Source organism: Acipenser ruthenus, chromosome 8 (genome assembly GCF_902713425.1).
Source record: "Acipenser ruthenus chromosome 8, fAciRut3.2 maternal haplotype, whole genome shotgun sequence".
In the NCBI taxonomy this organism is placed as follows: Eukaryota; Metazoa; Chordata; class Actinopteri; order Acipenseriformes; family Acipenseridae; genus Acipenser; species Acipenser ruthenus.
Genome location: NC_081196.1, coordinates 10,587,244 through 10,604,014, shown reverse-complemented (window position 1 = coordinate 10,604,014; position 16,771 = coordinate 10,587,244). Strand labels below are relative to the sequence as shown.

The window sequence follows — 16,771 nt, the reverse complement described above, 5'->3', positions numbered from 1 at the left end:
TGCACGAGAAAGTGCACCTCTGTCTCAACCTCTCCTGTCTCACAGTGACCAGAGAGCCTGTTCTCTCTGGGTAGCCAAGTCTGCCTGCGTATTTTAGGTAATTCATGGCATGTTAAAGGGGTGATAACCATTATCGCCAACAACATCACCACTGCCCCCCCCCCCCCCCCCATCCTTTTGCGTGTGCTGAAGATCTTATGGTTCTTTGCTTGATTATTCTACTTTAATACATATGCAAAAGTTATTGCTGCTACCTGTTAGCTATTACTTTTTAAGAGTAAGGTCAGATGCATTGGTCTAACTGTACAAATGAGACCGAGAGCACAGAAACATATAAGGTGCCTTAAAGCAGCAGTTTAAATGTGTGGTCTATGGGCATTGTAACGGCTATTGAGAAATGCTGCCAATATTAAAAAATTAAAAAAAAAAAAAAACACCAATGAATTGTTTTAACATCTTTATTGAAACAATGAGATTTCTTATGTTTCTATCAGAATCAGTAAATAAAATCCTGCCAATAGAAATGTGATCCATAGTTTTATAAGCCAAACCCACTGTTCTGTACCATTAAACAGAAATAAAGCTTATGGAAAAGTGCAGTTACTCTGAAGTCTGGTTGTCCTTTTGTACTTCTTGTTCCTGTATCTTTATACTATCCTCTTTTGTTACTGTCAGATTAAATAAATAGCACCAACACAGTGCCAGATTTGTATAGCCTTAGTAATGCTATAATTTTTATTCAATCTAGACCGTATGACTGAACTAGAATTGTACAGAACATCGTAACTTGCATGAAAACTGAGCTACATACAGCTGTGGCCAAAAGTTTAGCATCACCTAAAACTTTAGGACTGAGACATTATAAAAATATAAATAATAATAGTAGTAGTACAGTATTTCATGTTTTCAAAATGTCACATTTATCAATTCGTCCGTTTTTCATTAAGTATATGGAAAACTACAAATCTGTATGCAAGTTAATATGTTAATGTAACATTATTCAGCAGGTTTCATTCGAATTTTTGAAGCAAAATTAGATACTTCTATAAGTTGATGCACAAAAGCTTTTGTCCATAGCTGTAGTCCTAGATTCATAGAAGAGATGTGATGCTCCCACAGACATTCATTTAGAAACCAGTATTAAATCCCCAAGCATATACAAAGGCTCGCTGAATATATCTGGTATAACTAGCAAAGAAAAAAAAAAAACACAACAACCACCTTTCTTAGCATTTCTTTACATTTTGAAAATATCACTTCACTTGTAAGAATTATGTTTTGTTTAGTTTTTTTTGTTTGTTTTTTTTTTTTTAAACAAAACACACACACAAAAAAAACACAATAACAAAAAAAAAATGCTGGTGTATCACACCGACAGAGGGATTGTACAAGATATTTTGCTCATTTCATCAAGAACATTTCTGTTTTAAATGCATTCTTTATTATTAAAAATACATACCTTTTTTTTCTGGACAGCTTTTACCCCTTTAAGGTGCAAGGGACATGTGTCCCACAAGTAATGCTAACATTATTATTTTTGCAGTGAGGAGGTGCACGAAACTGGTTATAAATGTACTGGCAGGTTGGATCTGGTCATCCAAATTGTCAGTTTGCTTGTGTATGTATTTTAAGAAGAAACTGTTGAACAACCGCTCAATTCCTTGTGTACCTTAAGAGTTAAAACATGTAATTTGAAATTGCAGAATACTTGACTTGGACAGCAAAAGCATCCAATTAAAATTCTCAATTACATCAATACATGGCAAAGTGGTATGTACTGCATAGTGACCAGAGAATCGTGGTATGTATTGTATTGCTAATTCACTGTATGTCTACACTATAATCTTTCACTAATGTCCCACCATTTCCTTAATGAGAAAAAAAAGCATATAAGTAGGTCAGTCCATTCTGTAAATACAGCAGCATCCTCTTCAATGAAATTCAAAATGTAGGGTGAAGCAAAGCATTTTTTGGCTAGGCCATATCCCACGTTGGGTTCAACATCAGCAGCTCACAATGGGGCTAAATACACAATGGTATAATCATAGCAAAAAAACTAGAACTAAAATGCCATTTGTCTGCTGTTGCTTTACACAGCCTTTATCTTACTCAAAGTAAAATCAGTAGATAGCTTATTCTAATTGTGACATGTTTCTTCTGTTTGAAATAGGAGACAAACTCAGTGGTCTGTCTAAGATTAACTGAAACACTCTATCTTTTTCTACTGTAACTACTGCAGTAACAAAAGCACAAGAGCAACAAAAACAAAGATAACGTCACAGTTTGATTATACCGTTGGCAATCACAAATTACAAAAGAGGAGCGTCATTGATTATTGTATTAATACTGACAAAATCATTTAAAAAGGGGCTATACAATTCACCCGAGATATACAGTATGTATGAGGACAAGCTTCCATTGCAAATCTACAAACATGGTCTTTACAAAACCATCAAAAATAAAAGTAAAAACTAAAAGTACAAGTTATTTTTACACGTTTTTTTTTCTTTTTGATATTCAGTAGAAATACATACATTCATTACATCCTAAGTATCCAGCAAGCTAGAGGAGACATTTCAAGTTTCAATTCCGCCAATAGCTTTTAATGTAAAATCCACGTCCAGAAAAAACAGGAAAATACATTAAATTTTTTAAAAAAAATACATTTAAAAAAAGCCATTGATAAACTGGGCACAGAGCAGGTGTTTTAAACAGCAACAACACCGATCTACTTGATATACCTGCACATATATATCTTTAAAGGATGCACTTAAATTACGAGAAGATGATCCACAGGTCAGAACTATATATTGGTTTGTGACCACCAGCCTTTAAAATACAAAGGGGTCAATCCAATTGATCTGAAGAGTGGCAGATCTTAATACCCCATCTATTTAAAAAATACATTTGTATGCTGAAGAAGCCTACTTGCACTTAGCTGTCATAAAGGAGTAATTTTTACAAGGATTTCAGTGATGGCGGTATTAGTATCCAACACTGTTTGAATCAATTTAATACAACCCTGTAAATATAAATATAAATATTAGGTAGTTTCTATTGTGGAGAATGAATTAAGGGAAAGGGAAGCTTGATCACTGAATTACATCCTATATCCTTTCGACCCAACACTTCACCTCCTACTGTTCCCTCAAATCTGTTTCTCACCGCAAGAACATCTTGTTCAATTCCACTTTGTTATTAGATTATGTTCCATTCAAATCCAGCCGGTGTAAAGTACAAAACACCAGCTCCACCAAACACCTGTCAATTGTTTAAGTACATTAACTGTTAATGTACTTACATAGACCGCCTGTCTACCCCCACCCCTTCTGCTATTCTTTGATTTAAAAAAGACTGGCCAACTCAACATGTGTTCCAGGACATGACTGTGCTGGCTTTTGTTTTTGTTAATACTTCTATAGCAGTCTTGGATTTCTTAAAAAAAATTTTAGAAGGCAAATTTACATTTATTACCTAGTTTCTTAAATACTTTTTTTTAATACCAAAGCAGGATGGTGGCACAGAGGTTCACTGCTGAAAGAAATCTAGCCTAGCAGTATGAGTTTAATCTACTGTTGTTAGACAATCTAGAAATAATACTTAAGTTGAAATTGAACTTGCTGATTAATTTCACATTATAATAAGAACAGCTACCAAAAAAAAAAATACAAAAAACTTATCAAATGATATTGCTCCTTCACATTATTACTGCGTTCAGAGTGAGTGAACAGCAACACAATAAAATAAAACTAAAATGAAAAAAAAACAAACACTACCTTAAAAATGCTGGTTTTGCTTTGTGTTAGAATATACACTGAACAGGGACTTACTTTTCTAAATATTATTTTTCTTTTTTTTAAATGTAATGAGAAAATAATATTATACAAGTTCTTAGCATATCTAGTGCTTGTTTCTCAGCACTCTGTTTAGTAAAAGTCAAGAAATACATACATACATACACACACACACACACACACACACACACACACACACACATTGCACTTTTAACCTGCCACGGGATACATGGCAAAATGTTTTGACACTGGGGTTTCAAGACTGTCTTGTGATCCTTCAGCGCTAACAATCGATAAAGTTGGATAAAGAGTCATTTGTTTGAGGGGAGAAGGCTGCCGTGCCTCAGGTCATGTAGTGAGTGATGGCGCGAAGGGCATACAGGAGCTCCGCCTGCATGCGTGCCTCCATCAGGAGCAGATTCACATGAACCTATGGAGCAAACAGAGGCAATGGGACTCTGAAACTGCACAATTATACACAGCTCAGCCTTGCATTGTTCTATTTGCCAAAATATAACTTTTAAGCAACCAAAGTTTTTTCTTGATTACAATGTCTGTTCAGAAGCACAGAATATAACACCAAGTATGCAGCTAGGAAAGGCATATTTACTAAGGTTTTGTCCAGACCATTTTAATATAAAATTAAATGCTGCTACCTGAACTCTGTGTATTGCTGAGTTTAGGAGCTAACCCCTATTAAGACCCCAGGAATGTGTGAAACAGTAATATGAAGACAGCCTTCTGCACTTTTTTCCTCCCTATCCTGTAATATGCTGTGGATTGGAGTTTCTATATAAGACACTGTTGTTTGTGCCAGCTCATTACTTTACTGAAGGAGCCTCAGGCTCAAAAGAAATTCAAAAGCACAAGACAGATACAATATTCAAACCAATGGCTTTCCTTCATGTTGTATACTTGATAGGATATGGCTCAATGCTAAAGACCTGTGGAAAGACTTCAAGTCATGCAAATGAAAAGCATGCCGTTAGCTGCGATCCCTACGCTGGCGTACTGGATCTTTGAACGGGATAGAAAATGTAGTAGGACAACATAATGCTGCTATTGTAAAGCAATTGCTTTTCAGATCTCAATAAGACAGCAGTATGGTTATCAATGGCGGTTCCATTATCGGTTTTATTTCCTTGTCTTCATACTTTGTGCCAGCACAGCACCTGACTCACCTTCTCTGAGTGCCTAAACTGGCGCCAGTAACTGTCGTACATGCGGCGGGTCGTTCTCTCAGGGTAGCAAGTCACCGTCTTTATGTAAACCTTCAGGCTCCGCTCAAGCAGTTGATTAACTTCTCCATAATCATAGTCATCATACCTGAAAGTCAACCATGTAAATACTGCGGCACCAAAACATTTTTTTGTACAACTGTTATTGAGAGGTTGGTACTGGAAGCTAGCCATAGTACAGCAGTCTCTGCGTATAGGAACACCTCCTAAGAGAACACTTCACCTAAGAGAACACCCTTGTGATGAAATGGACTTTTCCCATTGTAAATGCTCTGCCTAAAGGAACAGGAACTTCACTTATTATCCCCAAGCAAAAGTGCACCACACCAGGAGAACGCTCTTTTAGCTTCATGGCCCCGACTCTCTGGAACTCTCTCCCTGCTTTAATACGTGCAGCTCCCACAGTCACTCGCTTCAAATCAACTCTCAAGACCCACTTGTTCTCTCTTGATTTCAATGCTCTTCAATCCTGATATCTGTTATTAGCTGTTGTCTAAATTACTATTTCAGGTTTTTCATCTTATTTGTATGATTCTGCATGACACACGCATCCACAAAATTTTGAATTCACATCCTAGTCTTGAAGTTAATGTATAATGCCTGTATTTAATGTATTTGCATTGTTTTTTTTTTACTGTTTGTATTTAATGTACTATGCCCTGTATTTCACTGTATTTAATGTTTTATGCATATTGCTCCTGTACAGGTATTCATAATGAATCTAGAGCTGCTGCTGCATTTTTTAACATGTGTAGGGGTTCTGTGTTCATTTAGTTTGACAGTTAGTTTATTAACATTAGTTTGTCTGTTACTTTATTATTATAGTTTATTAACATACACTTGCCTATTGCTTTTCTCTTACTTATTCTAGTCATTTCATATGTTAATGCACGTGCGTCATGACAAGTAATAAATATTTATGTATTGACTCATATTGTGTCTGGTGGTCAACTGTGTCTTAAAAGAACACTTGGGCTAAGAGAACACTTAGCTTGCTTCCCAAGGGGTGTTCTCTTAGCCGGAGACTACTGTAATATTTATGTGCCCTTTTTAAATTACCATCACTGAATACAATAAAAATACATATAAAGGTTTTCCCTTTAAAATCCACCCTTTTGTTTTTTCCCTGTTACTTAATGGTCGCTGCAGTAAATTATTTAGAGACCCACTGTGTGTAGGATACTATTGTTTAAACAACTAGGAACTTACTTAATTCCGAACATGCAGTGCACATAGTTAAACAGCGCCCTCCGGAGCATGGTGGTGTCAATGTCCTCGTGGGTGGCCATGTTGTAGTAGGTTAGGTTGGAGACAGTGCGGAACTTTTCATCAAGCATGTGGCCGATGTCAGAGTACAGCCGGTTCACCAGAGAGAAGCCATGGTCATCCCACGAGAAGTCCTGTACAAACCAGAACGTAGAGACAGGTGAGCAAAGGGCAGCGGAGTGAGGACCAGAGGAACAAGGGATCTGGAACAGAAACCAGTTTGGGGGACATCAGTTTATCATAGTGCGGTAAATCATAGTCCAAGCGCAGCATTCATGTGGAGGTTGGTCACTGAGACTTTCCAGATATAATAATTACCATATACTGTTAATGTGAAATAAGTAAATAAAATACATGTTTAAAATTTACCTGAGCTCTGAATGTCGGCAGGTTGTCTTCTCCTCGTCTGGCAAAGTCCTGGTACCCGAAAGTGGGATCACTGACAAAGCGGGAGACGTTGGAGACTGGAACTATTTCATCTTCAAAAGCTGTAGGGTCAAGGGGTTCAATACAAGAATGGTGAGAAGAATAGAGGACCAATTCAGCCAGTTCCTTAGGCTTTCACCTCCTGACAGGTTCCATACTAGTGAAGTTCCAGGCCTGCAAGTGTCATTTCACATTTCAGGTAACCGGAAAGAGTCACACAATATTTATTGTGGGGGGGGGGGGGGGGCGATTTTAGAAGGTGAGCTAGAAATGACCAGCTTAACTTGTGATCCCAAGGGAGGTCCAGTTGCTCTTAATTAAAAATAAGTATATTACTAGTGCATATCAGTCACAGGTTGTAATACAAAAGCAGATAGCATTTATTTTGATTAACACACACACACATATATATAAATTTTATATATATATATATATATATATATATATATATAATTATACACACACACACACACACGCACACCCACACAGTCGCAGAAAAAAGGAGAGAAACACACAAAGAAAGTGATTTCTAAGTGTTCTATTGAAAGATATCATTTAAAATAGAGATTTAGCTTTATAATAAAACGACAAATTATTACATAATATGCATAAAATAAAAAACAACATGCAAAAACAAATTTCAAACTTTGACAAGTATTTGGGCAATCAACACATTTCATATGAAACCCATTCGTTGCTAATTACTGACAATTATTATGATTGAAAATCAACACCTGATAATTATAGAATAAATAAATACAAAATAATCAAGTGCTGAAAAATAAATTGGAAATTTGTGATTCAAAAAAGAAACAAAAATGGTTAAAACTAAAGAGTACAGCAACAAATCTCAAAATGGCAGTGATGCAACTAAACAAAAAAAGGAGAAACTACCAGAAAAACAGCAGAAAGACTCGGTTTACCGAAAAGCACTGTGTGGGCTATAATTGACAAATACAGGAGAACAGGAACTACTGCAACTAGCTCCAGGTGTGGAAGACCAAGAAAGATTTCTGCAAAATCTGGAAGAATTGTTCGAGCAGCCCGGCAAAATCCTCGGATTACTGCAAAAGATTTGACACAAGAATTGAGAGAAGATGGTGAAGAAATTCACGAGCGAACAATTCAACGTTACCTTAACAAGATGAATGTCCATGGATGAAAACCAAGATGCAAACCTTTGTAAAAGGAAATTACACAAAAGAAAGTGACCAAAGTTTATGGTCCAAAATATATTTTTTTCACCAAGAAAGCAACAATATGTTTGGAGGAAGAAAGAGAAGAATTAAAAGAAAAGTTCATCATGCCCAGTGTTTAACATGGTGGAGGTTGTGTGATGCGATTGGCTTGTTTTTCTTCTTCAGGCACTGGCGACCTTTGTATTGTAGAAGGATCAATGAATGCTGCAAAATATCAATACATTTTGCACTCTCATTTGTTACCCCGTGTTAGAAGGCTTATTGGACGGAAGTTTATATTCCAGCAGGATAATGACCATAAGCATTCTGCAAAGTCTACAAAGGAATTTCTTGAAAAAAAGGAAGATTACAGTTATGGATTGGCCACCTCAGTCCCCAGACTTCTCATTGAGATGTTGTGGATTTACTTGAAGGCTGCTGTTGCAAAAAGGAAACCAAAGTCTATTGCAGAGCTTAAAGCTGTATATGTTGAAGAATGGACAAGAATATCTCCGGAAAGATGCCAGGAACTGGTTTCAAAATCTTTAAAAAAAAAGACTGTAAGCTGTAAAGTAAGTGTAGGCACACAAAATACTACTGTAAGGGTGCCCAAATACTTTGGTCAAAAGTATGAAATTTGTTTTTGCATGTTATTTTTCATTTTATGCATGTTATGTAATAATTTGTTGTTTTATTATAAAGCTGAATCTCTGCTTAATTTCTATCTTTCAATAGAAGAATTACACATTTTAACTGCCCAAATACTTTTGTCTGTGACTGATTATATACATACATATATACACACACATACATACAGTATATACTGTACGTGTGTGTGTGTTAGATCTGAAAAACAAAAAAAAAAAAAAAAAAAGCGCTTTATGATATCATGTGGCCATACTGTTAATTCACCTGGAATTTGAACAATAAGTGAAACTAAGGTCAGAATAAGCCAGCTCTGCAGTAAATTACTTCCACTGAAGCCTGTTACACAATCACACCCATCTGCCTTTCTGATCTAAGGAGAGTGACAGGGTACTGATAAAGACCTGGCTGGTTTAGCAATACATTGCTGTAGCTCTGAAGGGATGCTTAGTAACTGCAGTGTTTGAATTTGTTTTCAGCTTATTTTAAAACCGCCAGCGTTTACTTTCAGGTCCTTTCCTAAAATGAATGTTTTACTGTATAAAGACATCTCCCATTTAGGTTTAATTGATTGCCAAGCAGTAAAGGATATTTCCTTATCCATTGTGTAGTAGATGATGTACTTTATCCTAAGACTACTTCAAACAGCACAATCTCTTGGGAGATTGATGTGCAAATTGCTTTGATTACACAGCAGCAAGGCTGTACTTGAGGCGTACCTCCGATCCTGAGATCTGAGTTCTCATTTATATTTGTACATTCTCTTTCTGTTATAACAGTGGTAGTGTTATACAGCACGAGGTCTATCAGTCAGCAAAAAAACAAAAACACGTTCTGAAAAATCAGATCAAAAAATAAAACTGCCTATGATATACTTAATAACTGAGACCCACACACACTTTCATGGTTGTTTTTTTTAATGTTTGCTCAGCCTGTGATGCCACGTTCTGATATTTCCATTCACTACACTTTGCAATGCGCTTTGTGAAGCCTTGGTGTATGAAAAGCACAAGATAAAGATTCTCACCATATGGCACCATATCTGGGAGTACCATTATAGTATTGTTGAAATTGTCATGATGTGAGAAATACAAATCAAATGAAGCTCCCACAAAAAATGAGTGTTGCTTCATTGAATCTAACAGCTGTAATATCTGTATGCAAACATGATGACACAAGGTTTCTTGAAGCCTGTCAACAAACAGAAGGTTTCTATAGCTACGAACATGCAAACTACTGCTGCATCTGAGTGGTAGGGAAAGAATTAGTCTGAACCAGATGATTTAAAAGGGTGCCCATGCTGGTGCTGAAAAATGCATGCAATTGAAAATGATTATAAATATTTAAATCACACATCATATGTTTGTAGTACACCTGTTACAGATTTTTTGACATAAAGTCCAACCTGACAAAATAAAATTATGTTTGCTTTTTTTTTTTTAATACAGTACTGCAGATGGCTGCGAGATTGTGGTTGATTTTAAGGCATAATTGTAAGACTAAGTTGTCATTATATTCAAAAAATAGAGGATTCATGCAGGCCACAGAGGTTGTAGCCCAAATGCAGGCCTAAACATTAGTAAAAGATTATGCGAATGTCTTGCATGTAACGGTACCTCCAGAGGCGACAAGGAGGCTCTCCTCCTTCTCCTTCTCGAATCGTGTGGCCATCTCCTCCTGCGAGGCCTCCTCTTCCTCCTCCTGAAGCCTCTTCATCCTCCCCATCAACGCCTCCAGCTCACTCACAGAGTCCACCATCTGAAACACACAACAGAACACAATTTAACCTCATGAGTGAGGGAGCTCCTTGGAGAAATACCTCATATGCTTGCTCAGCAGGTCAGCCCTTACCTAGTAAAAACATACTGGATCAAAGTGTAATTAAGCATAGTGAAATAATGCAAAGCACAGGGAAGCAAAAAACAAACAAAAACATTTGGATAGTATAACCATGCAAAAAATTATTATGCAAAATTACTGTGCTAAACTTTTATAAGAGAATCATCTGAGAAACATCTCATTTAAACCATATCTAACTATTTGGTCTTTCAAATTGTAATCCATTACATTTATTGTTCCATGCAACTTTAAATCTGCATTTGTGTTTGGTCTACTGCAAAAAAAAAAGGATAAGACCATATTATTACAAAAGAATAAAAACACACCAATACAAATTTAGATATTATAAAAACAGTTAACAAAAAGAAAGGATTCCCTAGGTAAAGTCAGGTAAAGCATCCTGAATGAAAACTAGTGAATCACAACATGTCCAACTGTAGCATCTTGTGCTACAAGGTTTGCAGGGTCAATTAGCACTGGCCTTTGGGTTTCAAGAAGAAAAATCCTCAACATTAAAACACAATTGCAGGTGACAGAAAGCTGGTGTTTCAGGTCAGGCCCTCCAGACCTGAAGTCAACCAATGGCCAATCAGTTTTGTACTGTGCTGATCTTCAGATTGGGCGTTAAAACAAGGTCCAGCCTGCTCAGTGAAACTTAAAAAAATCCCACGACCTACTTCCGAAAACAAGCAGGGGTTGGATTCCTGACTAAATTCACAACACAATAAACATCTGCCCAATACGTACTAAATTCCCCAACTAACACTAACAAGATGTTGCTCACAGTGGATCTACCTAAAACTAAATCCCTTCAGATAAATAAACAGTCGTGGAAATCGTGTGGAAAGAAGTACGTTGGTTAAGCAATGAGACCGATTCCCACCCCTCACCCCAGGGAGGAGAAATTCCTCCAGGTTGTTGTCATTGGCCAGGTCACAGACACAGAAGTTGTTCAGAGCCACGTCCTGGAAGCGGTTGGAGGCGTCTGCGTCGACCTCAGGGTTGATACCACTGCCAAAGACAAAGCTTGCCAAGGCGTGGAAGTGTGCCAGCAAGACCACGGCGTGGACCAGCTCTGCCAGAGACCAGCTGTTCTCACCAGTCTTCACCAGCTTCTAAAAGGTGGGTGAATCACGACAATTATAAGCATCCCTGAAGGTCGGATTTAACATGCACTACTTCTTAGGAACTGTCCTATCATATCTTTAAGTTCAAAATGCCTGTTGATAATTTAGAAGCAGCAAAAGTAGTAGTTGAAAGGTCAATGCCATTCAAGCAAGGTCAAAAACTGATTTGGTATAACAAATTGCTTCCATGTTTTCTCGTATTTTTATATTTTAAAGAAACAGAGAAAACAAACCTAAAGTATATGTTTATGCCTATATTTACTGCTGGGTGCAGAACAAATATATTTTCCCCCTTGTATATTTAAATTTAAAAATAAAATACAAAGCTAGCATGAAACCACTTTTAAAAATAAGGAATCCACTGACCAACTAAGTGGTCCCTAATAGCAACATGACAGGTGTGTTTGTCTTTCTTGAAGTAAATTACTTTCCTAAATAGTAGCCGATGATTGAAACACAGACTAACATGTGAAAACCTGTACTTTATCAACACCACTGGACTGCAGCAGTTTCTGAAGTGTATCTATTTCACAATAGGTTGTTTATGCCACAATTATTATCTGCTTCCTCTCAAAGCATTCCTCTGTACCTGTATGTGCTCTTTAGTTATTAACCAGGGTCTGTGTGCAAGGATTTTGTTGATCTCATTCAAGTTTCTTAGCCTCTGTGGAGCGAAATCCAGCCCGTTGAGCCACTCCAGACACATGCCGATCTGTAGAAACTCGTGCACATGCATGTTCACCAGGAACGAACACTGGTGCCTGGCTGCAGCCTGGGATTGAAAAAACAAACAAAACACAACAACTCATTAAGCCACCAACGGTACACAAAGCCATTCCACATTTACAGAACAGTGCATACAGGTTGGTAGAAACAAAAGTAAGATCTCTGGCCCTGAATTTACAATACATTTTCAGTTCTGCTAATTTCAATTAGGGGTTTATGTTGATACCGTCATAGAGCATCGCACAGTCATTCAACATTTAATTTACAATACTTTATAGAGCATTCTACAGCACTGGGCAACCGTTCTTGATTATCCAGGGATTACCCCTACAAATAGGTGGTTGACATTTTTGAAAAGACCAAATGAACCTAGCATTTCTTTATCTGCCCCAATACCTGCTGGAGGGCCAGTAAGCAAATGGACAATGTAATGTTGCACTCACCATGATAGCTATGTAGTGTCGGTAGTGCTGGGGCAGAGGCCCGTCTATCCTCAGCAAGTAGAACTGGCAGCGAAGGAAGGATTCCAGATACTGTGGGTGGAGCCCCATGACCTGCGTGAGGTGGTTCAGCTGGCCCGACGAGGAGTAGTCCCCCACGAGCAGCAGCAGGTTGGTGTGCATGTCCACCGGAGTCGCCTCCAGGATCTAACGTGGAAAGAGCGACGGAACAAGAACCAGGGATTAGCATACAGCTGTGTCCACGGACAGGCAAACTGCAAACAGGTGGAGTGGATATTCAGCAGCTTGAGCAGTTAACACTGGAACCGCCAGATTTTCAAACTAGAACGAACACTAGAACCGCAATGTGGGTCATTGTGACCCATACATTTTTAAACCGCTTAGTTATGAAAAATTAAAGACATACTATCGGATACAACTGAAAAGTTTTATTCATGAACATCATATCTAACATTTGCATCACAGAAACACTGTATTTAAATGGAAAATTAGGGTTTATTTTTAAAATGAGCGCATATACAGCACGACTACAAACAGTGAAAAAATATAATAAAATATAGATTTCAAAAGAAACGGGTATGTACATATACCCATGTACAGATGTAAACGGGTACATGTACACACAAAACTATAAAACCGAAATCATTGTTTCTAATACTACATAAAAAGAAAATATAACACTACTTCCGGCATGACGGCTGCATTGTACTCTATGGAAGAGCAAACACTGTCTGGATATTTAATTCATATATTTAGGAAAAGTCAAAAACGGACACACACATACGATTTACAACGGAAGAGTAATTAACATTTTAAATCCAAACTGGGCCAAATTGCCCCGCATGGCGGTTCTAAGTGGTAGAGAATAGTGTGCAACAAACTAGCAATGAACAGTTAACTGGTGCGAGTATTGAGTCCAAACATTGTCTCACTTTATGGTGTTATAGCGTTGGTGCTTGCATCTAACATAAAAATGGTAATCACTGTTCTCTTAATGTAGAAATTAAACATAGTTTACTGGTACTATGCTTCCTAACGTGTTCAAGGACAAAGAGGATAACTATTTACTTCTGAAGTTAAATGTAAAAAGCTCCATTACCTCTTTTTCTGGTATGAAGGCACTCGGCCCACTTGTCAAAGGTCGAGGGATTCGCATTCCTTTTTCCTGTTAAACAAAACAAACATCTATAATTATAATTGCATTAAGAGTGTTTTTTTAAACTGCTGTTTGGTCAAGTTGATATCAGACATAGACATGACAGTGAAAAATGATTCACTACAATTTTTTACTGCAGTATACCGCAAGTTAAGAGATTACTGTCCAGACATTTAAAACAAAAATACCTTAATAAAGAAAAGACAGAAGAAAGTAGCCTGGTTATTATCTGGTCTTCAATAAGGTTATCATTGCATATACCAAAAGGAACACATGGGAACTACAGTAGCACAGTTACATAGAAATAAGAACTTATTGGGAGGGTTTACAGTAGATGTTGGGAACTGCTGTGTAGGGAATATTTGGTAAGGGTAACAGTGACACAGTTAAATAGGTTGGAACACTTGTTAGCCTATGAGACTGCTTGCCATTTTACAAAATACAATCTCTAACTCCAAGTCAATAATTCTGAGAACCGCAACAAGCTTTAACTTAATGGAAAATGTCTATCAGACAACAGCCTTTGCAGAACAGATTGGATATCACACATGCTTTAACATTAAACAAATCAAATAGGCCATATTGAATGCAAAAATAAATAAATTGATTTAAATTCCACAAAACCACGCTACGCATATTTCCTCGAGAATAATGTACCACACTTTGTATGCCTGGTCCAAACAAAACCAAACAATGTATTTATAGTGGAAAAACACACTGCCAAAAACAGTTCTATAAATATTTGTCTCTCGAAAAGTACAATATTAGCATTTAAATTATCACTTGGCTACACAAATTCCTTCATAATAAACTATAGAATGCTGGCGATCCCCTAGACTTATTTTTACAATTATGTCAACACAGTATTTCAGACAGCCCTTGGCAGTATGCCAAAATATCCTTCCCTTTAACATGACACTTCCCCCGCATAGCTCAAATAAATAGTGAAAGCATGATAAATGATCTCTTGGCTAGCACAGACACAAAGGGAGATGCCCCTACAGTTCATGTATTTATAAAATAGGCCGCAGTTTACATCCTTACATCGTTCAATGTGCCGATTGGCTTTGTTGTCAACATCAGTCTACTTCTTTCCTGTCCAAATGTTCTTTACGTTTGTATTTTGTAGTGAAATAGATCTGATTAGATGGCAATTTGTCGCATAGACTTTAGTGTACTGTGTGTCAAAGTCAGAGAGGAAAAATGGGTGGTAAAGACTGGGAGCTCATCTTTAAAAACACAAACTTTAAAACTTGCCATCTACCTCATGCGAGTTACAATAATTATTATTATTATTATTATTATTTATTTCTTAGTAGACGCCCTTATCCAGGGCGACTTACAATTGTTACAAGATATCACATTATTTTTACATACAATTACCCATTTATACAGTTGGGTTTTTACTGGAGCAATCTAGGTAAAGTACCTTGCTCAAGGGCACAACAGCAGTGTCCCCGACCGGGGATTGAACCCACGACCCTCCGGTCAAGAGTCCAGAGCCCTAACCACTACTCCACACTGCTGCCCATAATAAATGTAATACATAATAAATGTAATACACTGACGTGCTTCGGAAGAAGCTCATGCTGTTTTTTATACCAATGTAGCAGGAGCACACACACAAAATACTGTTATTTCAAAACTCAGGAGCTGCTAGACTTGGACTTTAAAACCTACTTGTATTACGTCAGCCTGTAAAATGTAGTGCTGTTATGTAACTTTGTCTTCATTTGGCAAAAGCTACAGTCAGTTTAAATGAGAGAGACAAGCTGCAATGTGTTTTACTAGGAAGCACTGAGCCATGTTTTCATTTCCACAGATTTAACAAGAGTCACACTGTCATTTGAATAACATCCCTAAACAAGTGGAGTTCTGAAGACAAGCACTCCAGTGTCTCTGGCCACAGTCAATTATTAACCCTGTAGAACGTCAAGGGTGTCTGCATTCTGCACATTGGCTAGGAGTAGGATTATTTTAACCTACTTTTCCTTTAAAATCTATGGTGATATAAATGATGTGGAACAATACGAAAAGGTGAAACAGCTTACAGTGTGAACAAGTGCTCCCCATACCGCAGCATTACGAACATTTGTTCGGAGGAATTTAAATAAGTTCAAGGATTTGTTTTCTTTTCTCTAGCATTTTCTCTTCTTTGCTATATGGCCACAGTTATTCAATCTGTTATTGTTTGCATGAATTGGAGACACCCATCCCCTGCTATTTGTGAGCTTCAACCAGCCTCTTTATTAACACTGGCAATCATCACTGTTTGCTCTCTGAACAATGCCTTGGGCTCATATCAAAACCCCAGTAGCTCTGACAACGTATAATTGAGTAGCAGTCATATGATCAACCTCTGTAACCTTTCAAGCAAAGCAAACAACTTCTGCATGCACAATAACTTGTAACAATAAACCAAGCTGTTGTGGGATGATATTTTGAAAAATCTAGAACAAAATTTACTGCTTACGGCTCTGTTTTGCAACAATGATATAAAAAAAGTTTTATATTCTCATATAATTGCTTGTCTTTATCAAGCTTCGAGACGTGATTACAGTACATGTTGGTTACATATGAATATGGCAGCAGCAACAGGGACACCAAGATACAGTTTTATAATAATTTCCAACAAAACTATTAATTTATATATTTTACCAAACCATACCAATTTCATTTATATACCGTCCTTCATGCGTAAGCATCCCAGAGCGCTTTGAAAAAGCATTATAATGCTTCATGGGGACCCAATGTAGTGACCTTAAAATATGGCAATTTTAAAATATGGAAATATGGCAAAGTGACTTAGTGTGTGTAAATATTATTGTTGCGGCAACTTATTCAATGAGGCACCTTGGAGACCAGCAAACAAGGAATTACAATAGTCAACCCTAGAAGTTATAAAAGTGCGTCTC

At 37.2% G+C, this 16,771-nt stretch overlaps 1 protein-coding gene across 2 annotated transcripts in view; it reads right to left on the bottom strand.

Annotated features, from left to right (window-relative positions):
• Positions 1-444: 444 nt before the first annotated feature.
• Positions 445-16,771, bottom strand: part of LOC117972757 (sestrin-3-like) — a 34,162-nt gene continuing 17,835 nt past the window's right edge. Inside the window, exons 2-10 of one of the 2 annotated variants that reach the window (XM_034922816.2) lie at positions 13,800-13,865; positions 12,683-12,886; positions 12,103-12,285; positions 11,277-11,501; positions 10,164-10,305; positions 6,668-6,786; positions 6,242-6,501; positions 4,976-5,120; positions 445-4,224 (exon numbers count right to left, since the gene is read on the bottom strand). In XM_034922816.2, the coding sequence (XP_034778707.1) occupies positions 4,138-4,224; positions 4,976-5,120; positions 6,242-6,501; positions 6,668-6,786; positions 10,164-10,305; positions 11,277-11,501; positions 12,103-12,285; positions 12,683-12,886; positions 13,800-13,865 (1,431 nt within the window). In that variant the 3' untranslated portion in view covers positions 445-4,137. The remainder of the gene's footprint in view (positions 4,225-4,975; positions 5,121-6,241; positions 6,502-6,667; positions 6,787-10,163; positions 10,306-11,276; positions 11,502-12,102; positions 12,286-12,682; positions 12,887-13,799; positions 13,866-16,771) is intronic. The other variant, XM_034922817.2, reaches the window with a different exon arrangement.